Source organism: Leptonychotes weddellii, chromosome 3, assembly GCF_054177405.1.
Source record: "Leptonychotes weddellii isolate Sample4059 chromosome 3, ASM5417740v2, whole genome shotgun sequence".
In the NCBI taxonomy this organism is placed as follows: Eukaryota; Metazoa; Chordata; class Mammalia; order Carnivora; family Phocidae; genus Leptonychotes; species Leptonychotes weddellii.
In genome coordinates, this window is record NC_138371.1 from 41,334,526 (window position 1) to 41,360,874 (window position 26,349).

Sequence of the window (26,349 nt, forward strand, 5' to 3'; positions counted from 1 at the left end):
GATTTATTTCAGCAGATTACATTGAATTTGGTCATAAAGAAAATATGTCTAGTAGTTCTTAATTATTTTATCACAAGAAAAGAAATGACAAGTCATGTTCTAAGAAACTTTTAATTCAGTGCCACATGTTGATATAGAATTTCATAGCATGTACCTGTGTGTTGTATCTGTGTGTAAATTTTGATGTTTGTAAAAAGGTGAGCTAGGTCAAATGAGTATCATTTATATTAATTTCTCCTTCGGATAAATTAATGAAACCTTCACACCTGACTTGCTATAATAGATTGCCATCAGAAATAGAGCCCAATCTCACTTTTACACTGTTTAGAGCATTGGGCATGTGCTTTCTTTTTTTTTGGGTGGGGGGGGCGGGTCATGAGCTTTCTAAAAAAGACTTTTATCTGCAATTGACTTGTCATCTAGTCTCAGAAGGGAGCATTTTAATCCTGTTTGCCTCCCCCTCACCTTGTGCGTTTTGTTTTTTTAACCTTAAAGGGTGAACCAGGTAGAAATGGAAATCCCGGTGAAGTGGGATTTGCAGGATCTCCGGTAAGTTTATACTTATCAACACAATGCCATAGAGGCAAACTTTGAAAAGGAAAGAACATTAAAATTACCTTGTAATTCATTATATACATGTGCACTAGACACTATCACCAAGATATGTTCCCTTCTGTCATTGTGAAACGGTACATTTTGCTAGAGTGATAGCTAATTCCAATTTCCTATTTTGCATTGGCACCATATGAATAATCCTCCTAGAGCTAGATAATTATTTCATAACCTAACACGGATACTCTCCAAACTGAGTGTCAAATTTACAAAGTCACCAACCTGACCTATTTCTATTTCACAACTTCCTAATCCCATTATCTTTTTAATATTTTTATTTTGTATTGTTCACTTGTCAAAAAGAACAGCTTGAAAGTTTATTGATTTGTTTTTTTATATGCTAGGGACAATAAATTATGGACAGGATGCCTCTTTGGCTGCTCCTCAAACCCTCATGTTGGCTGAAATTTGTTGTTCTGGACCCTAAAATCTTATGACAAAATACACTGATGGCCAGCACTCCTAACATAGCTACTTCTCCCCTTGGCTTACTGCAGGGACCTGTCCCTGGTAACACACTCCACCAGAATTCAGGACCTGGGCCACTTGGCCATACTCTAAACCCACCTCTCTGTCCTCACTCAGGTTACTTTGATAGGCCCTCTCCTAGGATATGCTACACAGGCAATGGGGAAAATTAGAGATAAGCAAGCAAAAATCTTCTTAACATTCTTGCTCTTGAAGTTTCTCCTTGTCTGACAACCCCTAAACGGATTCAACCTTCTACTTCCTACATTTCCCATACTCTCCTGATGTTCCTTCCCCTCAATACAACCAACAGTACTGAATTATTCTCCACTTACTTCCTGAAAATTGATGAAGTTCAATGCTGGGATTTTTTTAAAAAACAAATGAGTGCTTATCTTTTAAGGGAACTTATAGGACTCCAAGGATTATTTAGTTTCAAAAATAAAACCAGTTCCCCAGCTCCCTGCTCTCTCTCTTCCCTTTCCTCCCCCAGCAGCCTGGGGAGTCAGTGCAGACCGAGGCATGAGGTTTAATTAGCACAGATGTCCACGTCAGCCAACGCAGGCTCGAACATCCCATCCTACTGTGCTCTCGCACATCCTCTCGGTGTGGGCCCTCTGTGGGGAGGAAGCAGGCCCTGCCAGCATGTCGCAGATGCACCCGGCAAGTTCTGTGCAAGGACACATGTGATTGGGGTGTGATGACAGTCTCGGGTCAGCAGAAAGAGAAAATTCTATGAGTACTAGCACATCTGGTTCATTTTCTTGCTGCACTAGAGATATGTAATTGCATGAGAATTCCCTTGCAGACCACAAAAACTCAAAGTTAAGTAATTATTTGAAATAGCATAGCTCAGTAATTCTCCTATAGGCTGAGTGTATGGAGTTCCCTGCTCAGGAAGGAGGGGGAACAAATATCAGTAAAGGGGAGCATTCCAGTGGACAGACCTACAGGAAATGCTTGAAGTGAAGAATTCCCAAGCAGGGCTGCATAAACAGAGGAATTAGTGGAATTTTATTTGTTCAGAGAGACATGGTTTGATGTGCCCTGACTGTTAAAACCCCTCCTTAAAACATTACAGAAACATTCTCCCTACAAGAGGTCACAGAGGAATGATTGCTTTGCTTTTATCATATGAATTTCATTTATTGAGTAGTTAGTACACAGTGAATGAAGGCAATGATGTACAGAACAGAAGATTTTGCCATCTGTCTGAGATTGTGTTAGCACAAGAGAAGTTCCTTAGGAAAGGTTTAGGAGAAGTGCTATGAGTGTTAAGACAAATGTTAAATCATTTCTTCAGTTGTTTCTTCAGTGATTATTCACTAAGTGCCAGGGACATGCAGATTAATAGTGATGGTTGATAATAATTGATACATGAATCTATGCTAGCAATGTACTCAGTCTACTGGTGCCAGTGATAATGGCATTCAATTCAAAACCAAATTAATGTAGACAATGAGAATAAGTGAATAATTAAGTCACTGGGTCCTTACCTATTTTAAGAGGGTATGAGGAAAAAGTTGCAAGCATCATTTCAAAATAGTTATACCATTTGCATTTAATTTTCTGTTTGATTCCTATTGTTTTTTAATCTACTATGCTTAGGTGGAGGATGCATAAAATTAACACAAATTAGGGAATTATTGAGTCTAGGATCCAACTTGTTCTCTCCATAATTCTTGACCAACCCTTCTGTTGGATATTTCCTTTCTTCAGTTAATCTTTAAAACAATCATAGATCCATAAAACTTCTCCTGAACATTTTACTTAAAATAATTTTGATCACATTTTAATGTGATCTTTCTAATCCTATTCTGCTGCCAATATTTAGTAGTTCAGAGAAAATAAAACACCTTGATGTGTACAGACGTATTTATTCTTCTACCACAAGTAAAGCACAATATAGAGAAAGCATAGTTTTCCTTAAGTTCCTTCCCTGATTTTTTTTCACATACAATTGATGTAGTTGATCCAGACATTGAACACGTTGACTCTGGCTTATTTTCCTGTATTTTGTCTGTTTGGGTTTTGTTTGTTTTTATGTTGTTTTGTTTTTTGCTACTAATTATAATACAGTGATATAGTTTAAAAATTTGGAAATGTCATCAAATCAATACCTGGCACTAATCCAGGTCTTTGTGTAAGTCATGTTTCCATTCCTAACAGTGAGTTTTCTTTGCTAATTTTGATCACGTAGATGTATTTTGACACATGAAAGTATACTGCTCCTTTCTCTTCTTTGATATTTTGCTAAACAAAACTATAGTATTAGATTTTTGGAGAACAAAATTATGTTAAACAATTTCCTATTCTTATTAATAACTCTCAAATGCCTTACCTATTTTTTTACACAGGGAGCTCGAGGATTTCCTGGGGCTCCTGGTCTTCCAGGCCTGAAGGGTCACCGAGTAAGTTCAATCCTTCATAATCCTTTCAGATACTATGGCTTATTGAGTAGGGTCTGGGGAGCATTACCTTCAAAATCTTTACAATTCTGTTTGTCAGTTGTCCTTAGCTGGCTCTGGTCTCAGTATTCATCTGTGGTTGCCAAATTCACAATACTTTTTTATATTTTCTTTGAATTTCATTTGATTGTATAAACAAATATATTTTGTGTTCTTACTATATGCTGGATACTGTACTCCAAAAGAGGACACAGTGATGAACGAGGAAAATCCATAGCCTCAGCCTCAGGCTAATGAGGGTTACGGTTACAAAAAGACATAATGACTACATAGTGGAATAAGTGACATGATACTAGAGAGCGCTAGATCATGGGAGGGGTCCAGTCAGCCCAAACTGGGGAGGCCATAGAATGCTTCTCTCTTTATAACTCAAGATAATTAATATGTAATTACTATATGTTATGTACATATATAGAAATTACATATCACTCAAAATGGAGGTAAGACCTCCATTGCAGCAACAACGTGTGCTTGACCACACAAGGTTGATGGGCATGTAACGGAACCAAAGAGAGCCGTTTCTAGAAAGGATTCTGTAAAGCCTGATGCCCATCTAGCAGTGAAGAAAGTTTCCATCAGCGGTATTAAAGAAGATACAGAAGAATAGAATCTGAGAGACTACTTCAAAAAGTATGGCAAGATTGAAACCATAGAAACTATGGAAAAAAGGCAGACTGGAAAAAAGAGAGGATTTGCTTTTGTAACTTTTAATGATAATGATGCAGTTGGTAAAATTGTTGTTCAGAAAAAGCACACTATTAATGGGCATAATTGTGAAGTGGAAAAGGCCCTTTCTACAGAAATGCAGTCTGCTGGATTACAAGGGAGTCATGGAGGTAGATCTGGCAACTTTATGGGTGGTGGAGGAAACTTCGGTGGAAGGTGAGGCTCTGGTGGTGGAAGTGGTGGCAGCAGAGGTAGCTAAGGAGGAGGTGATTGTGGCAACGGTGGTGGTCCTGGTTATAGCGGTAGAGGAGGCTGCGGTGGCGGTGGACCAGGATATGGGCACCAAGGAGGCAGGTATGGTGGCGGTGGTGGAGGATATGATGGTTACAATGAAGGAGGACATTTTGGAGAAAACTATGCTGGTGGTGGGTGCCATAATGATTTTGGAAATTACAGTGGACAACAGCAATCAAATTACGGACCGATGAAGGGGGACAGTTTTGGTGGAAGAAGCTCGGGCAGTCCCTGTGGTGGTGGTTATGGGTCTGGTGGTAGAAGTGATGGATATGGTAGCAGAAGGTTCTAAAAAAACTCAGAAGAAAAGGCTACAGTTCTTAGCAGGAGAGAGAGTGAGGAGTTGTCAGAAAAGCTGCAGGTTACTTTGAGACAGTCGTCCCAAATGCATTAGAAGAACTGTAGAACTCTGCCACAGAAGGAATGATGATCCATAGTCAAAGAAGTTACTGCAGCTTAAACAGGAACCCCTTCTTGCTCAGGACTGTCATCACCCCAGTTTGCAAACAGTGTAGCTATGGATTAATGCAATGTAGTGTCAATTATATGAGGTCTTTTATCTGTTATAGCTTTTGCTTTTTCGTTTCATTACATCAGGTGTAGTGCCTGGTAAATTGTGGTAGTGCAGCCAGGAATAAAAAGTTGAAAGATTTGTAACTTTTCAATATTTGTGTAGTTCAGCTTTTCTACATTATAGTACAGAAACTTTAACAAAATGCAGTTTTGAAGGTGTTTCCTTGTGAGTTAACAAGGAAACAAGATCATTGTTAATTACTATTTTGTATGAATTTTGCTAAAATTAACTGTAAAGAAATACTTGCTGACTTGCAGTTTAAGGGAAATCTATTCTCCGCATTTCCAAACCATGAAATGAATGGGCTCTGACATGTGGCGAGAATAGGTATTTGTATGTTTGCAATATGTTTTAGATAAATAGAATTGGGTATTTGGATTAGCATATTTGTGAATTTAATAGCATTAAGATTTACTCTGAAATGAAAGAAGATCGCAAAATTCCAGGAAAAAAATTACATATCTATCAGTCTATCATCTATCTATCAGAAAGCATGGCTGATATTTGAGAAGTATATACTGGCTGTCCTCTGTTTTGAGTAGTTGAACTTCTGATTAGAATGCTTGCTGCTATACTAGTTATTAATTATTTTGAATGTCTTCCCTAGCTATAACCCATATTCTATAACTGTATAACCTCCACAATTACTTGTCTTCTCTAAAACCACCATAGATTTTTCATTTGTAGCTATAGATTAAATTTCTGTGAAGTCACAAAAATCTGAAAGGTGAGGACATTGCAAGTTAAGAATGGTACTTTAATTTTCTTTGAATAGGCTTTCAAAAAATGTTGAGAATTTGGAAACATTCTGGGTAACAACTTTAAATGTCTGTTTTTATAAGACACTTTCTGTGAGCTTATTTTTGGTCCTTCTTTTATATATCTGAGAATAAAAAAAGCAGTAAAATACAAATTTATATTTTTCTCCTTAGGGACACAAAGGTCTTGAAGGCCCTAAAGGTGAAGTTGGAGCAACTGGTTCCAAGGTAACTGTATAAAACCTAAATCTAACATCACCATTGCATTTCTGGTTTGCTTCAAGTGCCTACCAACTTTTCAGAACCCCCTTAAATTTTGGAGGAAAGAGGAGTATAAAAAAAAGAGATAGTTGAGTAGATAAATACAATTTTTCATAGATGAGTGGCAATAGATTTGGTAGGATACATGACATGGCTTAACTTTGCCACCAAGATTAGACATCATGGCACTGGGTTTGTGCCAATGTAGGATGGGTGCTTTCCTCACATGAAGATGGTACTATGAATTCACCTTCTAAAACACAGTCACTGTTTTATTTCTTCAAAAATATCTGAGAGGTTTAAATAGTTTATTAGCTCCATTATTTAGTACCCTTTTGATTCCAGGGCCTTCTAGCCATTGTTTCTTCCCAAGATGTGTTTATGTTTCTAGAGGAAGAAAGAGACCATAAAAGAAGTACAGAGGACTTTTTAGTGGGAAGCATCATGTGAGATATATGAACATATATAAGTGTGATGTATGTATGATATATGTATGTGTATATATATGTGTGTGTATATATATATGCATTAGCTTTAATTATTTTATTTTTAAACTTCTTATAATCTTAAAGGAACATTAGTCAATTTTAGCTTTCTGAAGTTTTACTTGGACTAAAGTATTATCAGACATAAACATATAATTACCTTTTTGATACTAACTAATGTGAACAGATGTGATAGTTTCATCAATCTTGTTTACATCCTCACTTTTATTTTATACTTTCTTCTATAGAAACTAAATTGCCATTGCATTTTAAGAAAAAGTAATACAACAGAATTTTGAGTTCCTTCATTTCAAGTATGCCTTTCAAATGCTCAGTTTGAAAATACACTTTTAAAATGACACACACATGGAAACAGTGATATGAATATCAGTTGTAGGTTTTTCGTACTATAATGTAATCTCATTTTTGCTTTAGGGTGAAGCTGGCCCTACTGGTCCAATGGGTGCCATGGGTCCAATGGTATGTATCAATTTAATTCTTTGGTGTTTTTTTTTTTTTCTTTTTAGTCTATATAAAGAGAATGTTTAAATGGAAAACAAAACGACATGGAGAAAATATGTTAGCTGATGAAGTAATCTTGATTACCAGCTGACAGACAAGCACATCCAGAGAATTGCACCCTTTGAATAGAAAAGACTTCTTGCATTTCATTGTTTTCCTTAATCATTTAACGCTCTTATTCTTTTTCTATAGTTAGTGTTCACATCAGGATTATTGTAGATTTAGCCCATTTTGGCTACATTAATTGAAATCTATTTAGGTAAGAGGTGGTAGGTTATGTATCCCCACAGGTGGAGATTTTTTTTTTTTTAAGATTTTATTTATTTATTTGACAGAGAGAGCACAAGCAGGGGGAGTGGCAGGCAGAGGGAGAGGGAGAAGCAGACTCCTTGAGGAGCAGGGAGCCTGATGCTGGGCTCGATCCCAGGACCCCGGGATCATGACCCGAACTGAAGGCGCTCACTTAACCAACTGAGCCACCCAGGTGCCCTGGTGGAGATTTTTTCAAACCCAAAGTTGCCCCTAGAAATACTACTGTTTGGTAGCCAATTATATTGAGTCTCAATTGAATTGAGTGATGTAGTCAAACTACCTTAGAATTCAAATAAGATGCTTCAAAGATGTTTTTTCTCTCTCATCTGTAGGGTCCAAGGGGAATGCCAGGAGAAAGAGGGAGGCTTGGGCCACAGGGGGCTCCTGTAAGTATGCATATTTCAACTCTCTCAAATGAACTGAATATGTCTTTTAAATGAGAATATAGTACTGGTTGCCTACTTTTTAATTTTTCAATTTTCTTCCTTGCTTTTTATTTTGAAATAATTTTATGTTCACAGAAAATTTGCAAAGGTAGTATAGAGAGTTCCTGTGCACGCTTTACGTAGCTTCTGTTAATGTTAACATCTTATATAACCACAGTACATTTGTTGCCTACTTATATTAATACCAAAGTTAAGAAAATTATAAAAAACCTATAGCAGCATGGAATATAGTCCGTGGAAAAAATATAAAATTTGGAATAGTAGTAAAATTATGATAACAGGTACCATTTATCAAGCAGTTGTTATATGCCAAGCATTCTTCCACGCTTTACTTCATATTCATCACAATCCTGAAAGGTAAGTACTATGAGTGTACCCTTTTTAAAGAGCTGAGTGTCCTGGTCATCTGTCTTTGATTTATTTTATTATTTTTAAAATATTTTTTATTTATTCATGAGAGAGAGAGCATGTGTGAGCAAGAGCACGAGCAGGGGGGAGGGGCAGAGGGTGGGAGAAGCAAACTTCCCACTGAGCAAGGAAAGGGCTCGAACCCAGGACCCTGAGATCATGACCTGAACTGAAGGCAGACACTTAACTGACTGAACCACCCAAGCACCCCTGTGCTTTATTTTACATGTATAGATTGAGAAATGCCCTTGCTGTCTGCCTATGTACCTCGAACCTAGCTAGGTAGGGGCATATTCTATTGATTCTCTTCACAGCTCTCTGAAGGTTAGGCTCTACTTGCTAATATTTCAACCTTGCAGTTCATTATATTGCACCCACTTTAATTTGGACAATTAAGGACTGCACCTAGCCTCTGTTATTACGGGATCTTATCATCCCTATTCGTATTAGGAGTCCCAGGTTTACAGCATCCCCTGCTGTTACCCCTCGCTACAGAAGACAGCCACTTTAGAATTTCTCAATAGTGCCAAAGTCAGAGCCCTGGCTGGGGAGAAGTGAGACCCTCTCACTAGGCCCTTATATCCCTTTGAAGATAAAGTGTCCTCTGGAAACGTAGAAACTACTATAGAATGTAGTCGGCTGTTGCTTATCCATCCTTCCATGGTATATCCGACCTCGTATGTTCACTTCTCTGTGCTTTATTCTACTCTCTGCCAAGGCAGTTTTGGCATTGCTACGTCACTCAGTGTGGGCCATTGCTCTTTCTAAACCATCTCTCATGTTAACACCATTTTTCAGAGTCTTCATCAGAGTGTTAAATATGTATCATGGGAGAGTATTTCCATATTATTAAAGTCCTCCACTTTATGTCTTTTCCCTCACGATCCGGTACCCTCAGGACCTACTTCCACACATTCTCTTTTGGATTCGGCCTCTACATGATGTAAGGGACTCATAGCTCCTTTGGTGTGTATCTTTCCTCTTTTATCAGAAGCAGCTTTTCCTCAACTCAGTTATTTCGAGACTTGATGCTAGTTATTGATCTGGTGGCTGAGCAGCAGGGGCAGGTGGTGGTGGTGGCATATATTGTCTGGCCAAGTAGAGGCTTCCGCACTATCTTTAAGTGAGGAGGAATAAGCTGTTAATGGTGGGAATTTCTACAGGCCCACAGACTTCGGAGTTGAGATTTCAAAGTCCCCAATGCCAAATTTCATTCCTTCTAATCAAGGGCCCTGACCACAGGGCATAACAGACTTTCTGTGGTTTAGAATTCAACCTTCTCAAGAGCTCTTGAAGCTTTATCAAGTCCTGGGTCCAATCTTCAGCTTTTTCTTCCCTCTGATTGTAGAAGATTACAATATCTTAAAGTGCTTCAAGGAGTCTTATATTGATGATAAATCACCATTAGCCTTTCAATGTCTTTCTCCAATGTATTCATCCAACAAGATCCATGCAATCCATCAACTTGATAACTGCTACTTCTTCGAATCCTTCGCAAGTGTCTGAGCTCTGTACCCATAGCCCTTTCTCTTACACTTGTGTCCTATCTCAATTTGCCACTGGAGACAATATCTATTGCTGCATCGCCCCAGGATGTCAAGAGTGAGTCATACTTCACCTAGATAGTCAGTGAGGAATCCAGCTTTAAATTTCCATTTTAGAGTCTGCTTTCTTGTACTTCTTCTGGCACCAATGGTATTAGGATGTCAGGTCAGGTTTCCTAGGAAACAGCAGCAAAGCAAAGACTTGTGTGCAGGGAATTTATTGGGGAGTGATCTCAGAAGCTACATTTGTGAAGAAATGAATAAAAAGCAGGGTTTGTCACAAGGAGAATTTAAGCTGTATACAATTACAACAAAGAGCCCAGTCTCCATGAGTTGTCAGTTCCATGAGAACTATGGGGTTGGGATGGCTCATCAGACTTGTCTTAATGTGGGGGGGGCGGTGACCAATCCTTTGTACTACTGCATTGACCTTGGAAGAGGCATAACCTCGGGAGTGCTAACTCCTTTGCTGAGGGCAGTTGGTGGGAGGGTCTTAACTATGAGCCATCAGCTTACAACACTTCCAGCAGTGGTAGAATGATTACTTCAGTGCTGAAGGAAGATCTAGATGATCACCATAGCATTCACTACTACTTAATTTCCTGTGTGTGTGTGTATGTGTGTGTGTATGTACTTTATTTTGCTGTTGTTTTTACGAGGAGCACATTCCTCCTCTGAGTTAATCTGCCTATTAGAAAGACTGAGGTGTATAAAATTTCATTGTCTTTGAGTTCATTTGATTGCAAATCATACATTCAAATAAAAAGGATCATTTTAATCAGTTCCATTTTTTTTCAATCTTGATTTTTCTGTTATTGTTGTAAGGATGGGTGTGTTTATTACTACCCTATCAATGTTGTACAAAAATGTATTTTTATTGCTATTGACCCAGTTGAGGTTGTTGTCAGTTAATATTTATTCTTCAGTTTTTAACATGGAAATTTTTATAAAACAAGTGAATTATGAGCAAATACTGTAGAAAATGTAATTTTACCTTGTCTCTTTTTCTCCTAATTAGGGACAACGAGGTACACATGGTATGCCTGGAAAACCTGGGCCAATGGTGAGTTGTACTACTTTCATATTCACTTCATTCATTTATTCTTCCATTTGTACATTTGTTAACATTTACAGAGCACTCACTGTGTCCCAGATACTTGGAATAAAAAGGTGCAAAACACATAGTACTTATCTTTGGTAACTGCCTTGTCTATCAAGGAGAGATACATCGATTAATATTGTAGCATAATGCTGTTGCTAAGTGCTACGCTGTACAGTGTAACGTGAAGTTCAAGTATGGGAACCTACTGGTACCTAGACCTATAGTGAGATACAGATATTAAGGAAGACTTAAAGAAGAACAACTTTCAAGCTAAGTCTTGAAAGATGAGTATATAAAATGAGCTGTAATATAGCGTGGTCTATAGGATGGATAGATGAAAAAAAACAACATGAGGAGCTCAGGAAAATACAAGGAGGGTAAATCAGATTTGAAATTATTTGCCCTTAGGATCTTTCATGCCTTTTCTTCATAAAAAGGAAACAAAAAGATAGGAGGAAAAAATAAAAATAGTTTAAAAGGGATTTTATTACTGTAAAACAGATGGAATTACAATACAGTCCTCAAAGAAGAATCAGGATAACCTAGAATGGAATTCCTCTTACACTCACTCATTTCCTTTAAATCTGGCCTTTAAATCAATGGTTTAAACTCTATGCACACCTTCCCAAATATGGGATAGTGACAAATATCCACATATTAGCCTGAAAAAAATCACTCTAAAATACCCAGATGATTCTTAAGCATCATTTTTATAAAGTGCAGTCCTGGATTTTGGTACAAAACCTAACTTTCTAAAAACTGTATCACTTGGTTAGCACAAAGAAAGTTCAGCTCTCAAGAAGCAATTGTTTCAAATAATTTGTATTTGTGACTGACTTATTCTCTAATACACTACAACAGCAAGTGTTTAACACCACTGGACATGGCTTTTAGCACTATTCCATACCAATGTTGGAAAGTACTTATAATAAAATGACATTATCTTTGTGATTTGAAAGTACTAAGTGGATTAATCCTATGTGTCAAAATACAGAATGTTGTCAAAGAATGAAAGATGACTCAATTAGATATTGATTAAAAAACATGTCTGATCACTTTTCTGGTTTCTTTTAACAGGGTCCTCTTGGGATACCTGGATCGTCCGGTTTTCCAGGAAATCCTGGGATGAAGGTAAAATGTTAATATATTTAGCTCTTGATTACAAGAATTACTTGATTATATGAATCCTGAAGTGAAGAATGGCATTTCCTTAATTGTATGGAGGTTGCTTAACTAAGGAAAAAGCCTAGAGCATTCTCAGTGTCTATTATGGTAGGGAAAAAAATAACTGTAAAAATTTAAAAATGAGATTACTAAACAATATGTACTTAAAAGAGAATTACTGATAATCATACAATTGTAATATCAAAGAATCTGCTGTGTTAGAACTCTAAGCTAGACAACTGTAACAGCTGCAAGGAATAAGAACTTAAACTGAATTGGAACTCTGTTCTTGGATACAGTGCCTGGCAGTAATAAATAGCAGAATGTTCTAAACAATAGGAGGTTAAAATAAATCAGAGGTTGTCAAAAGGCTGTTCTCTCACACAATGCTGGCCTTCGCTCCTCCCCCTGCCCCTACCATTTACACAACCCATTAAAGGAATAGTCAGGGAGGCTATTTGCCTTTCCACATGGGAATGATTAAAGTATTCTGTTGGGATGGTTTACATTTGTAGGGAGTCACAGTTTGTTCTTTCAGTGTTTTGGATGATAAATTCAAGGATTATAGTAGGAGGTTATTAAGATTATATTAGCTAAATTAGTGAATACATTCAGAACACTTCTTTCAAATGTTAAACAACACAATACATTTGACTACCCCTCACACCCAGTTTCCCCTTGGCAATAATTTTCTTCATCTCACAGAAGGGATTTACTCACAAGATTCTGCTGTACAAAAATGACTGTAGCTATGGCAATCACCTCACTTCTCTCAATCTTGTCTTCTCATGGAATTTCATTGAAGGTTAAGTGATGCCCTCAATATAGATCCAGGCTTCTTGTGAGGAGTGCTACTCAAATGGGCTTTGAACTTGTTGTTTAAAACCACCACCACCACCAACAACAACAACAAAATTTCAAATACTGTGAAATGTGAGCGTCATCAAGTCAAATTATTCTTCAGGCTCTCTCTAATGCTGTCTTTAAACTCTGTGCCGCAGAGATGTGGCTGCTTTAAAATGATGCCCTAAGTCATTTCACTAACCAGTCCCTTCTTTCTGTGCACTTGGGCTCCTAGGACCTTCTTGAGGTCCCCTCTGTTTCTGATCTGCTCCCCTAAGTCCTAATCCTGCTGCTCCTGGCTCTGGCCATGGAGGGCCCATCTTCCCTATGTTCCCTGATCAAAATATGCAAAATCCCTTCCCCTTTCATGTGAGACCCTCTACCCTCAAACTGAGCGCTGGCCAGAGAATTAAGGATAGAATACTCACAATGGCCCGGACTAAGATTTAGCAGAAAGTGGTTTCTACTCCTACTGTGGCATCTAGATAAGACTCTTAGAATCACAATTTATATAGCAGTTCACTCTGCATGCTTCCTTTTCCTCCTGGGGTTTTCTAGCATTGGCTGTTGGCTACTGAAAACTGCTTAAAAAGTCAAACACTTTGCAAAACTGTTTTTCTCAGAAATTATTTGCCTATCCTATTCCCACCTCCCCAGGCATAAAATTCCCAGATCTTTGTTTTTGGCCAGGATTCTGCTATACCTGTTAAATTCTTCCATGGTCTCTGTTTTTCCAAATGAAGAATAAACTTCCACATCCAGTTCTTTGTATTTCAAGGATTCAATAGAGATTTTATATGTCTTATTGGCACTAATGAACACCCTAAGGCTTAGAATTTTAGTTCTAAAATTCCAGATCTAGGTCCCTCTAGGATTAGATCTACATAAGGACCTAATATATTATATAAAATACAGAAACCCACTTAGCTTTAAATTTCAGATAAATAAAGAAAAAATTTTCATATAGATAGGGCTCAAATATTGCCTGGGACAAACTTATACTTAAATTATTTGTTATTCATGTCAATTAAAATTTAACTCAGCAGCTGTACTTGTATTTACTATCTGGACCGCTCTCTTGGGTTGAAATAAGAGTAGCTATCAGGTAACCTTGACCACTTGGCTCTGCTGTTAATGCTGCAGACATCCTCACACTTGAAGGGGTAGGAAAGTGAGTCTACTCCTTGAGCTAGGTTAGGCACACATCCCTTGTAGACCAATTTGTGCTCATGACCACTTAAAATACTGGAGGATAAAATGTGAAGCTCCAAATAAGCAATAAACTTTGAACCACACCACGTTTATATTTTTCTTAAATTAATATTTCTTTTGTGCCCTGTTAGGGAGAAGCAGGTCCCACTGGAGCAAGAGGCCCTGAAGGTCCCCAAGGGCAAAGAGGTGAAACTGGGCCACCAGGTCCAGTTGGCTCTCAGGGTCTTCCTGTAAGTTCCTAGCACATTTAAGAATGATGTTCTTAACAGAAAGCTTGACACGTTTTATAACATCAGAACGAAAGCAATCTATTTTAATATATCTTCTTTGAATTCTGAATGAGTGTTTGCAACTGATTTTAGAAAACATATTTCTCTTGACAACTCTGCAAAATTTTATCTATTTTTATGGAAAGGGAATTAGTTATAAAAGTGAGTTTTATGATATAATGGTGGTTGATGATTTATAATAATTTTCTGCCTCCTTTTAGAATATGGGTGGACATCCAAAGACCACCCTAAACATGGCTTAATGTCTTATAAACTTTTCATATATCTTTTAGGGTGCGGTAGGAACTGATGGGACACCTGGTGCCAAAGGCCCAACGGTAAGTAACTAACTGCATTCATGCCACGAGAAACTCAAATGGACATAATCATTTGGACGTTGACCATAGACTTCTACATAGGTCTGTGCTCATCATGTCACTCTTTCACTCTGCTAGGGCTCTCCTGGTACCTCTGGTCCTCCTGGCTTAGCAGGTCCCCCTGGATCTCCAGGACCTCAAGGTAGCACGGGACCTCCAGGAATTCGAGGCCAACCGGTAATGTCCTTTACAATAATTATCATCTATTAGTATAATCCAACTAAGATCACCAAGAAATATAGTATTCAGTGAGATGCAATTAAACATAGATAATGTGACTTATCTGAATGAGGCAATTGAAGATAGAAATCTTTGTAAAGTGGAAGCCAAGTGTTAATGAACAGTTTAGGGGTTTAAATTCAAAGGGGAACATTACTGTGTTGTTTTGGATTTTAGTGGGTTTTTTATTTAAAATAATAAGGTCGTGACTTTATGGTCTTCCTCATAGAATTTTATCAGTAGTTGAATAATAACCATTGTGGAAATATTTTTGCAAGCCAGTGTGAAGAAATGTGTAGGTTAGAATGACAGTTTGGTGAAAAATGGATTCAACAGCCATTTCTTGAGAGTTATCGTGAAGAGTGACCCCACCATATTGTTCAAATTGAGTGAATTTCCATATTTTGTGGAATTATTTATTAGAAAAAATTATGATGAGCCCATAAGAAATAAACACATTGAGAAGTTGTGCTTATATATTTTTAGCTTGATATGTAAAAATTAAAACTTTCTTAGCACTACCTAAAATAAATACTTTGAATTCTGTTCCAAGTAACTTAGTTATGCTAATAAATCCTTTTAAATGCTGGTGACAGATTTATTAAAACATGAGTGTTGCTGATATTTCACGTTCGATGTTATCATGTTCTCAATTTAGCAATCTGTTTCCCACAAGTTTAACTGGTATTTAAAGACACAGATACATAAAACCTCAGAACACTCCAAAGATGAAATGCCGTATTTGAAGCTATCAAACTGTCAGTAAAGAGAACATAAATATAAAATTATTTTGATTCTGGGTAAATAAGTCTATTTCCTAAAAAAAACCTGAAATAGATTTATCTGTAGAAGTTGTCATTGTTAGTTCTAATTTTAATTAGCAAATTGGAATAACTGAATAATTCTAATTTTTCTAGTATGCATGATAAAACAAACAAGATTTTAAAAATAAGTCTCTTGAAGACCACTGTAAAATAGACAAACTGCTACCTAATTATACTAGATTTTATAAAATTTCACATACATTCTACAAGACTTGCAAAATTAAAAAAAAATGATAATACAGACTCAGCTGCAGAAAGTTTTCAAGGCCCATTTACTGTAATTAATTAAAGCAGGTTGGACTGGCTAAATGTCCTGGTTCTCATAACTATTCATACTTTTATTTTAGGGTGATCCAGGAGTTCCAGGTTTCAAAGGAGAAGCTGGCCCAAAAGGGGAACCAGTAAGACTTCATTATTTTTGTTTAAATGATAAGAAGAGCATAAATATTGTCCAGGAGTGTACAGGTCAAAATGCTCAAGTGTTTCAAATAATAACAATGACGAATATACCTTTGGATGGAAATAGTTTAATATAGTTTCAAATTTGTAACTGACTTCATTGAATGAAGTTTTTGACTATAACTCCCTTGTACTCTGGCTCTTTCTGGTAACCCCCTTCTGTTTTTAATAGGGGCCACATGGTATTCAGGGTCCAATAGGCCCAGCTGGTGAAGAAGGCAAAAGAGGTCCCCGAGGTGATCCAGGAACAGTCGGTCCTCCAGGCCCAGTGGGAGAAAGGGTAAAATTTGAATAATAAAATAAATTCTTAGAGTTGTGGGGGAATTACATGGGTAAGTTTTGGGATAGTAAGGAAAGCTAGAGCAGTTAAAAGAAATGCTTGCAAGTGCATTGCATGGTTCAGTATGGTTGTCTGTGAATTCAAGGAGCCAACTGTTTAATTATTGCTCATTCATTCATTCATTCATTCAACTAATACTGATTGAACAACTACATTCTGCCAGTTTGATATATTAATATATTGATATATAGTTGATATATTGGTGCTCAGTGAAAAAGAAGGCTGGGGTCCCAGCCTTCATGTGGGGGCTAGTAAACAATAGCTTGTTCTAGTAGGGAGATAAACAATAAGTCAACAGGCAAACAAAAATATAATTGTACATTTTAGTAAGTGTGGTATACACTTAGGAAATAACAGGTAATGTGGTAGAGAGTAACTTTGAGTATATGACGATAGTGTAATATTAGATTAGGTGATTAGGAAACAGGATTCTTTGGGAAGATGGCATTTTAGCTGACATCTGAAGATGAGGATGAGCCAGAAAGAGAACTTGGGAGAAAGAACATTGTCAGCAGAAGAAATAGGAAATGCAAAGCTTGGAGGCCAGGAGGGTTGGTGATTTCAGAGATTAGAAGATGTTGCTGTGGCTGGAATGTAATGAAACAGGTCTGAACGGGACAACAGCATTATCACCTTACATTTGTAGAGACTTTCAGAGAATGCAAAGTGCTTCACATAGAAGACAATACAAATGCATGTTATCATTGACATTTTGATCATAGTAGATGGTGCCATTCTTTGCTGCTCATATCTAGATATCAGTTTTCCTCTATGTTTAATTTTACAATGAATTGTTAGTATAGTTCTTAATTTGAATAATTTTTGGCTCAGTACTTAAGTATTCTCCAAAATTTAAAATTTATTTCCATGTAGTTAGGGTTTTTTTTTTTCCCCTTATACGTATCTGTTGCCATGTTGGCTTGATCACGGCTCCTAAAACCTTATAATAATAAAATTAAAAATTACCCACTCATTATACATTTCAAGAACATCAACAACAATAAAGAATCACATTTTGGTCATTATAGGGTGCTCCTGGCAATCGTGGTTTTCCGGGCTCTGATGGTTTACCTGGACCAAAGGTGAGGTTATCCCATCGATGTTGACACTTGTGTGGCTGGTGGTCCAAAAGATGCCATTGTCCAGAATAGCGATCTAGCTTTGGTCCACATGGGGGCAGATCAAGAAAAGAGTCAGACACAGACATCAAGCCTAATGTCAAATCCCTCTTGTGCAGTTTCTATATTACAGAGGGCTAGGGAAGAAGGATAATGTTTGGAAGCATGTAGAAGTTTATTTTCAGACTTTCTCGGGACACTGCTGAGAAGAAAAGGTCATACACCTTTCCTTTAGCTGATATATAGAATTTTTTCTTTATGTAGAAATTTAGACTCTAAAATTTTGGTGTTTTTTTCCCAAATTTAGATTATCGGAGTGGTAATCTGAACTTAATTTTCATTAGTTAATGATGAAAAACCACTATTCTTGGAGAAAAACAAATGAGAATAGAATATGTAGTGATACTTTCTGTAACTTTATAACTACTTGATAAAAGTATTTGTATGGTATACTAGTGCTTTGATTTGTAAAACATAAATTTTATATTTCCTTGCTTTTATTTTCCTGCACTGTTTCTTTTTTCTGACACATTCTGCTTTGCATTGGAACAGGGGGCTCAAGGAGAAAGGGGTCCTGTGGGTTCTTCGGGACCTAAAGGAGGTCAGGGGGACCCAGGACGGCCAGGTGAACCTGGGCTGCCAGGTGCTCGGGTAAGAACACAGCCGTTTGCTACATCAACCCAAGGGAACTGCTCCTGAGAACTCATCGAAAGGGCTTTCTAATTGAGTTAGTCTTGACAAGTGGGAGCATGTCTTTTTTTTTACAATTTTGACCCGACTCACTATTTTTAAAATACTGTTTTGTTATTTTTATCATGTATATAAAATACAGCCATTTCTAGTCTCCGTTTCTCAAAGGAGTATGCATTAATCATTTTGCCACTTGACATGGAAGAAAATCCATTTATTTATTTATTTATTTATTTATTTATTTATTTTCTTTACTTGCTGACAAATAATTTATTGGCTTTTGGCAGAGAGAATTCCTGATAAATTTCCTTTTGACCAAATGTGACTTGAAAACTCATTTGGATTGTGGAATTCCTCTCATATTCAGTTGTCAACAGTGCTCCTCAAAGAGAAAGGAATTATACAAAAAGTTGTTGGATGGAAATGTACATTTGGCTTCACATAATCTTGAACCCAGTGTTAAATATACGAGTAAAAGTCTATTATAGCCCTTCCTCCTTCTACGTGGGAAACCGACATTTTCTTAGAAATTCCTCCCTAGATGCTTGATAAAGTTGGTATACCAGCTGAAAGAGCAGTCAACATTGCTAATAGTAAAAAATGACCCCTGACTGTAGACCACATTTGGACTGGGAGGACTATGAATTATAAACAGCTGGTGGGAGGCATAGCTTTGGGTGTTAGGAGTTCGGAGGAGCTAGGACCTGCACATTCACCTTGCCAGGATCGGTATACTACGTTCAAAGTGCTCTGACAAGTACTGGTTACGTGAGATTTCTAAACCAGAGTGGCTCCTGTGCCCACCATGTAGACTCATTGCCTCCCATGTGACCTCTCCAGTGTGGGAGGCTGTGCTGTGAGGGCTCCCCCCCAGTGAAGAGTCCCACGTGGTGCCGCCTGTTGGCACGCTCTGTTTTCTGCCCTGCATCCTTCCAAAGCCAGGTTGGCTGAGGTCCATGATTGGCCTGTGAGTTTGTCTAGAGGAGCCTAAGACCACCGAGAATGGGCATTGCCAAGTGGAACTGGATCCTTTTAACACAGTACTATTTTTACTCTCTAGAATCTTTACTTCAGTTGCAAGTCAGCAACAAAATGACAATTGCTTTTAATTTTCAGGGTCTGACGGGAAATCCTGGTGTTCAAGGTCCTGAAGGAAAACTTGGGCCTTTGGTAAGTATTTTACATAAAACTCTTTAGGGTGCCTGGGTGGCTCAGTCAGTTATGCATCCAACTCTTGATTTCAGCTCAAGTCTTGATCTCAGGGTCATGAGTTCAAGCCCCATGTGGAGCCTACTTAAAATAAATAAATAAACGCAACTCCACAACTATTAATATTGCTCAATAGACCTACAACTTAAACGGTAAGATGTTTATTTGAGGTTAATGTTTTTAATAGGGTGGATGATATATACATGTTTAAAATGCCGAAGCAAATTCATAGGATCTTCATATTTTAAAATTCACCAAAAATTGATCAAATTTAATTGATACAAATATTTGAGATTGAAATTGCTTCTCTGACATCAGTGGAAAAAGTTGAAATTATGTATTCTTCCAGTATTGGTCAAATATGTCTATTAGAAACATTCTCTTTTCTTGATGTCCTCCCAATTGTACTGGTTTAAGAGACAGGTAGGTATGACTTTTGACAGCTCATATATTCCGGGCCCTTCCTTTATGCCAAAAATGTGAAACAGAAGTACCAAATTTTCATTACCACAAGCTTGAGTAAATTAAAGAAGAAAGAAAAATTTTCCCTATGAATATGAGAATGTAAGGAGTTGTGGAGATGAAGTTTGTGTATAGAAAAAGAGTGAAATCTCTGTTCTAAATACTCAGAATACTTCAGCAATTTTTTTTAAACACTCAACTTTTCTGATGCACTAAGTAAAAGGTGAAGGATAATTTAAAACTTATGTAACTTGTATAAGTAAGGAAAGGCAAGTGATGTTTTGGGTCATACGATATTTAGAGAGAATTTACATAAAACTTACTCTGCTCCTGTGAATTTTGTAGGGTGCTCCAGGGGAGGATGGCCGGCCGGGTCCTCCAGGCTCCATAGGAATCAGAGGGCAACCTGGGAGTATGGGTCTTCCAGGCCCCAAAGGTAGCAGTGTGAGTACGGTGTATAATAAGTTTGCTATCTCATCATAATCCTCACTTGAAGCAGGCATGTTTTGAGCAAATCGATTGAATTTTAGAATAGTTTCTAATTTTTCTCTAGGGTGACCCTGGAAAACCTGGAGAGGCAGGAAATGCTGGTGTTCCTGGGCAGAGGGTAACTATACATTTTCTGCCAAGGGGGAGAAATATACATATATGTATATATGAAATTATCCAAATGTCTTGTGGCCTCACTTCACATATCATCTCTGTGTGATACTAGGGAGCTCCTGGAAAAGATGGTGAAGTTGGGCCTTCTGGTCCCGTGGGCCCCCCGGTAGGTGATCTTTCAACGAGAATGTATTCACATTGCATTTTTCATTGATGTTTGTTTACAACTTGACTTTGAGTAAGTTTCAGGGGAAGTAAATAAGAAAGTACAGGATTGAAGGATTTCAGTTATAATCTTTTCTTTTGATTTCTGTTCTGGCACCTTCTGCCTTTTTAAATCAAGTGATTGGACTTTTCATTTTAAACTTCTTTAAAATGTTGATGGTAAAAGCTACCTCATCATCTTTTTGTGTTGAAGAATATGTCAACTGAGGAAAATCAGTTTGACGAATGTTTTGACAAATATTTTGTACTGTCTTTTATTAATAATATATAAATACTGAGTTATACCTATATTCTTCTAATGATGTCTTATAGCAGTTTATTTAAGCTGACTTATTTTTTTTGGAGGACTAAAAAATGAAAAATTTTATCCTTTGAGGTACATTTGCATCCAAGGATTCTAAAATTAAATATTTATCAGAAATATTTTGGCATATTTATTTGTTTGCAATGGGGCAATTTAAGTATCTTTCTAAAATGTTAGCTTTGCTTTCTTCAGTTGTTCTAGTGTTTGAAACCTTGACTAATACTTTTTATGACACTGAAAAATAAATTGGAATAGAAATACAGGTTTCCCCCATTATCTGAAAGTAGAGTGTTCCTGGGGAAACTTTTATAAGCTGAAATGGTATAAAGCAAAGAAGCAATTATCATTAATTTATATGGAAAATTTTCTTAAAATTCCCAGACTCCAAAAAGAACCTCCCCTAGGCTTTTCTAATACCTTAGCACATATCTTGTTGTAACACATGCACAAAATAAATGTAGATAAAACACAGATGCTCACAGACACAGCTCAGCGCTCTGGTGGCTTGATGCTGAGATGCCGAGTGTGGTTCCCCAGGAAGGAGGAGATTGTACCTGCCACTCTTGCTCCTAGGGGTGCACTGCCTCTGTGACAGCTCCCTGCAAAAAAACGCTGAATGCTTTTTTTGCTTTTTGCCTTTTTTCCTAAAAGCAAAACTTCTCTTCAGATTTCTTGAAGTTAGCAGAAAGCTAATATAGACCTTCCATAAAAGTGAAGTGCTAGAACATGAACTTTGGAAAAGCAGGGGATACTTGTATTACTTGCTTAGATTAGATATATGAAAGTAATGAATTTTTCCATGTTCAACTTATCCAATTCCCCCACAATTTTATGGTTGGCTCTAGACATTTTATGTTTGGATCAAAAAATAAACATATGTCATCAGTGTCTTTGCTGGCTTTGGAAGATATTTTCTCACGAGCAAGGACTTCCACCAATACCATTAAACTATTTCATTATAATGCTAGTTCATTATCTGGTTAAAGTGAAAACATGTGATTAGAAAAAAGGCAAATATCAATACTTCTAGTAGGTCACAAAACAGGAAGCAGGTGTAAAGATTGGTTCTATTCATGATTTTCTTTCCTTCATGACTTAGGGTCTAGCTGGGGAGAGAGGAGAACAGGGACCTCCAGGCCCCACTGGCTTTCAGGTATGCACAAATTCCTTTTTCCATTTCTTCTACCATTAATTAAACTGCTTTTTTAAAATATGAAAAGATATGGTCAAATGATGTGAAATTCCACAATTTTCAAAAAAGTCATCCATCTTCTAGTAAGTAGATAAAATGGATAAAACCCAACATTTTTGTTCAGAGAGAAGGAACAGACTTCCCTGAAAAACTGATCAAAATCCAAAATTATTAACAAATTAAAAATTATAAAATGTTTTTGTTAAGCTTTATTGAACTGTTTTAAGGTTTATCTAGTTTTACAGACACAATGTCTTAAAATTTTTGTTAAACAAATTTTTAAGATTTATCTAAATATATTGTATGGGAAATTATTTAATAATGGATAATGATAATTTGGTAAAAAAAAAAAAACACTTTCAGGAGTGACTTTCAGTACTATACTAGCAACCTAAAATATTGCTTTCAGACCCATAAAAACTTGACAGATGTTAAGAATCTCCTGTTAGATTCTTATCTTTATTTTTTTTTTTTGCTAAGTGGTGTCCAAGTGAAAATCTAAACCTATAAACTGACCAGTTGCTGCATTATGGTAGAAGATAGAGTTTTCTTATTCTGCTTTGCTTGTCTTTAAACAATATCCTTTGCTTGAGAAAGTATAGTCATGGAGGGCCCATGAATTATAAAGGTAAACTCTTAACTCTAGTGGCCTATTAAACTTTCACCAATTCACTATTTCATTTTCTTCCTTTTCCTTTAGGGGCTTCCTGGTCCTCCAGGGCCTCCTGGGGAAGGTGGAAAGCCAGGTGATCAGGTAAGTTCATTTAAAATAATAATAATAATAGCAATAATAAAAATTGCTGGGCCATTATATGTGAAGTTCTGTTCTGGTTTGCTTTGTAAATGTTCTCTCTTTTAATCCTCAAAACAACCCTATATATCTAGGTACTAGTAGGATGCCTATTTTTCAGATTAGGAAAATGAGACACAGACATGTTAGGTGACTTTCCCAAAGTCACACATCTGGTATAATTTGAATCCTGGTAGGCTGCTTCCCAAGACTGTGTTTTTAATCACTAAATATATATCTTATCATAATTACAGAGTTTTACTGGAGAATTTATAAATGGTTATAAACAGATACTATTTTATTTCTATTATTTTACCAGGACATCAGTTAATTTATTTTTCTATGAGTGATTTGTTCATTCATTTGACCATTCAACAAATATTTGCTGAGCACTCTGTGCTTAGTTGTATTAAGCCCTGGCCCTAACCAATTGAACAAGATGGACACGAACCTAGCTTTTATATTACATCATAGTAGGAGATAGAGAGTTTCTGGGGAGGCACTCTGTGTGTGGAAACATAGAAGATGCACCGAATTCGGACTTGGAGATTTAGGAAAAGTTTCCCAGACAAAGTAATATCTTTTATGAGTAAGGGGGGAGGAGGGAAGGTAGTAAAATACTCCAGAAAATGGGAACAGCAGGTGCAAAGGTTTTGTGGTCAAATGAAGGCACTGAAAAAGTTGGTAAGTCAGGAATGCATAGTATAGGTTGATGTGGAGGTGAGGCTGGATGGGGAATCAGGAGTCCGATTATGGAAAGTCTGAATTTGAACGTAGTTTGTTTGGATTCTTCTTTTTTTAAAATATTTTATTTATTTATTTGAGAGAGAGAGAGCGAGCACAAGCAGGGGGGAGGGGTAGAGGGAGAGGGAGAAGCAGACTCCCCGCTGAGCAGAGAGCCTGAAGAGGGACTCGATCCCAGGAGCCTGGGATCATGACCTGAGCTGAAGGCAGTCACTTAACGGACTGAGCCACCCAGGCCCCCTGTTCAGATTCTTCTAATGGAAGATGATGAGGGGCTTTTAAGTAGGGAGTAGTACAATTAGATTTGGGTTTTAGGAAGATCACACCACATGGAGGACAATACATTGCAGGGGAGAAAACTGGAGGCCCACTTGATACACTTTTCGTTTTGTTTCATTTTTTTAGTAAAAGGCAAGGCTTATTTGAGGAACTGACATAAAAGGTGGGTCACTAAGTCACTAGCAGCAGTGATGTTCTAGTGTGACTGCCACCAGCTAGTGTGTAGGTGCTACATGCGGAGGGAATGCTAGCCCTCCATTTTGGAGGACGTGACGTTACTGTCCAAGGACAGCACATGTTTCTTCATGTTTCACTTCCCCTGGCATCATCCTGGGTTGGGGATGGAGGATAGACACTGATGCCTCTAAAGTGAAGACATATATCCATGTGCCCAAGAGAACTCTTCTGTCACACTAGTGAAAATGTCTCATGATGGGGGATTACAATGGAAACAAACATATTGAGTATATTGAGATTAACATTTGTGATTTTGTAAACATAGATGGTAGTGGTTTTAGGTGTCATTGTTATCTGTTATCATCCAAACTATCAGACATAGGCTACTTTGTCAAAAATATACTCTATTCAGAATATTGCAGGGTGTTATAGTGTAAATCAAGACACTATGAATAGTGCACTATCTGCCACAAAATTGCAAGCCATATCATATTTAGAAATCGCAAGATGTACCATTACTTACATATCACTACAAAACACCACATGATGCTGATTAAGCTACCACGATGTTTTCTTATGAGATAAAATATTATTGAAAGAACTCTCGGATATATTTATACTTAGGTTTTCTTTTAAACCACATATGACCCATTAGCATACATAAAAAGGAAAATGAGAGATAAATAATTTGATTAAATCATTCTTAAAACTTGACATTCAGGATCAACCCAAAGTCTAAATTAGTTTTCATCCCAGTCTTCGATGACCATGACTTTCTACACACAGCTTTCTTTGTCATTAGTTATTATTTTTAATCAAAGAGAGACATTTTCAACTTTTTGGCAAACTTTCTTTTAGTTAAGAATAAACTGAAACTCGTAACATAGTCATGACTGCACTAGTTTGAACCCACAATTCCCGGTAGACTGCACTGTCCATAGTATATGGTCAAGAAATATTTACTAAATTGAATTGAATTGGCTCTGTTTAAGAGATCAGCTCTTTATGGCTTTTTATTCCAGTTTCCTTTATTAAAATGTTTTCACATTAAGAAATAAAATTACTGGGGCGCCTGGGTGGCTCACTCGTTAAGCGTCTGCCTTCGGCCCAGGTCATGATCTCAGGGTCCTGGGATCGAGCCCCTCATCGGGCTCCCTGCTCGGCGGGAAGCCTGCTTCTCCCTCTCCCACTCCCCCTGCTTGTGTTCCCTCTCTTGCTGTGTCTCTCTCTGTCAAATAAATAAATAACATCTTTAAAAAAAAAAAAAGAAGAAATAAAATTACTATATATTTTGTTGTCTTTTAAAAAACCAGTGCACTCTATTTGTGAGATAATATTTTGCATGTTTTCATTGCCCAAAATCAAGCATTCAGCTTCAATAAACATTTTTTTTTCTGGAAAAATAATTTCCATCCATGTATGGGATATCCCCTCATTTATAAAAGTATACATATTTTTCTTTCTTCAATATTATAGGCTTATTCAAACTTCTAATAGTACATTAAAAGAAATTAGGTGTGTGGTATGGAAAGATTTCTAATAAATACCTAAAAATTAGCTCAAAGCGTTTCTTACAATTTTTAAAATTATATTTTATAGGGAGTTCCTGGAGATCCTGGAGCAGTTGGCCCATTAGGACCTAGAGTGAGTACTTTCTCCTTCGTCATTAACTTTGTTTCCACTGCCTTCAGTTTAAAAAAAAAAAAAAAAAAAAACTTTTATCATAAACTGGGCTTTATTTTAAGAATTAAAATTATTTTCCTTGATGAAAATAAATCTTGTGAGAAAATCCTGTGCTGCAAAACTAGTATATTCTTACTTCAAGTTCATTTCTTATCACTAAATTAGAAAATTGAGCCTCATTAGTGGCTCATTTCTCAGTTTTTATCCAGTAGAAGCAGTTTTGCAGATTTCCAGAAACATTTTTAA

At 37.0% G+C, this 26,349-nt stretch overlaps 1 protein-coding gene and 1 pseudogene across 1 annotated transcript in view; both read left to right on the forward strand.

Moving 5' to 3' along the window:
* COL5A2 (collagen type V alpha 2 chain) overlaps positions 1-26,349 on the forward strand; it is a 139,757-nt gene that overhangs the window by 88,026 nt on the left and 25,382 nt on the right. Inside the window, exons 12-32 of the mRNA XM_081813982.1 lie at positions 496-549; positions 3,438-3,491; positions 6,015-6,068; positions 7,022-7,066; positions 7,753-7,806; positions 10,837-10,881; positions 11,998-12,051; positions 14,271-14,369; positions 14,702-14,746; positions 14,864-14,962; positions 16,176-16,229; positions 16,460-16,567; positions 17,656-17,709; positions 18,298-18,396; positions 19,552-19,605; positions 20,452-20,550; positions 20,660-20,713; positions 20,822-20,875; positions 22,338-22,391; positions 23,131-23,184; positions 26,020-26,064. Coding sequence (XP_081670108.1) covers positions 496-549; positions 3,438-3,491; positions 6,015-6,068; positions 7,022-7,066; positions 7,753-7,806; positions 10,837-10,881; positions 11,998-12,051; positions 14,271-14,369; positions 14,702-14,746; positions 14,864-14,962; positions 16,176-16,229; positions 16,460-16,567; positions 17,656-17,709; positions 18,298-18,396; positions 19,552-19,605; positions 20,452-20,550; positions 20,660-20,713; positions 20,822-20,875; positions 22,338-22,391; positions 23,131-23,184; positions 26,020-26,064 — 1,332 coding nt within the window. The remainder of the gene's footprint in view (positions 1-495; positions 550-3,437; positions 3,492-6,014; positions 6,069-7,021; positions 7,067-7,752; positions 7,807-10,836; positions 10,882-11,997; positions 12,052-14,270; positions 14,370-14,701; positions 14,747-14,863; positions 14,963-16,175; positions 16,230-16,459; positions 16,568-17,655; positions 17,710-18,297; positions 18,397-19,551; positions 19,606-20,451; positions 20,551-20,659; positions 20,714-20,821; positions 20,876-22,337; positions 22,392-23,130; positions 23,185-26,019; positions 26,065-26,349) is intronic.
* On the forward strand, positions 3,710-5,857 carry LOC102732756 (uncharacterized; annotated as a pseudogene).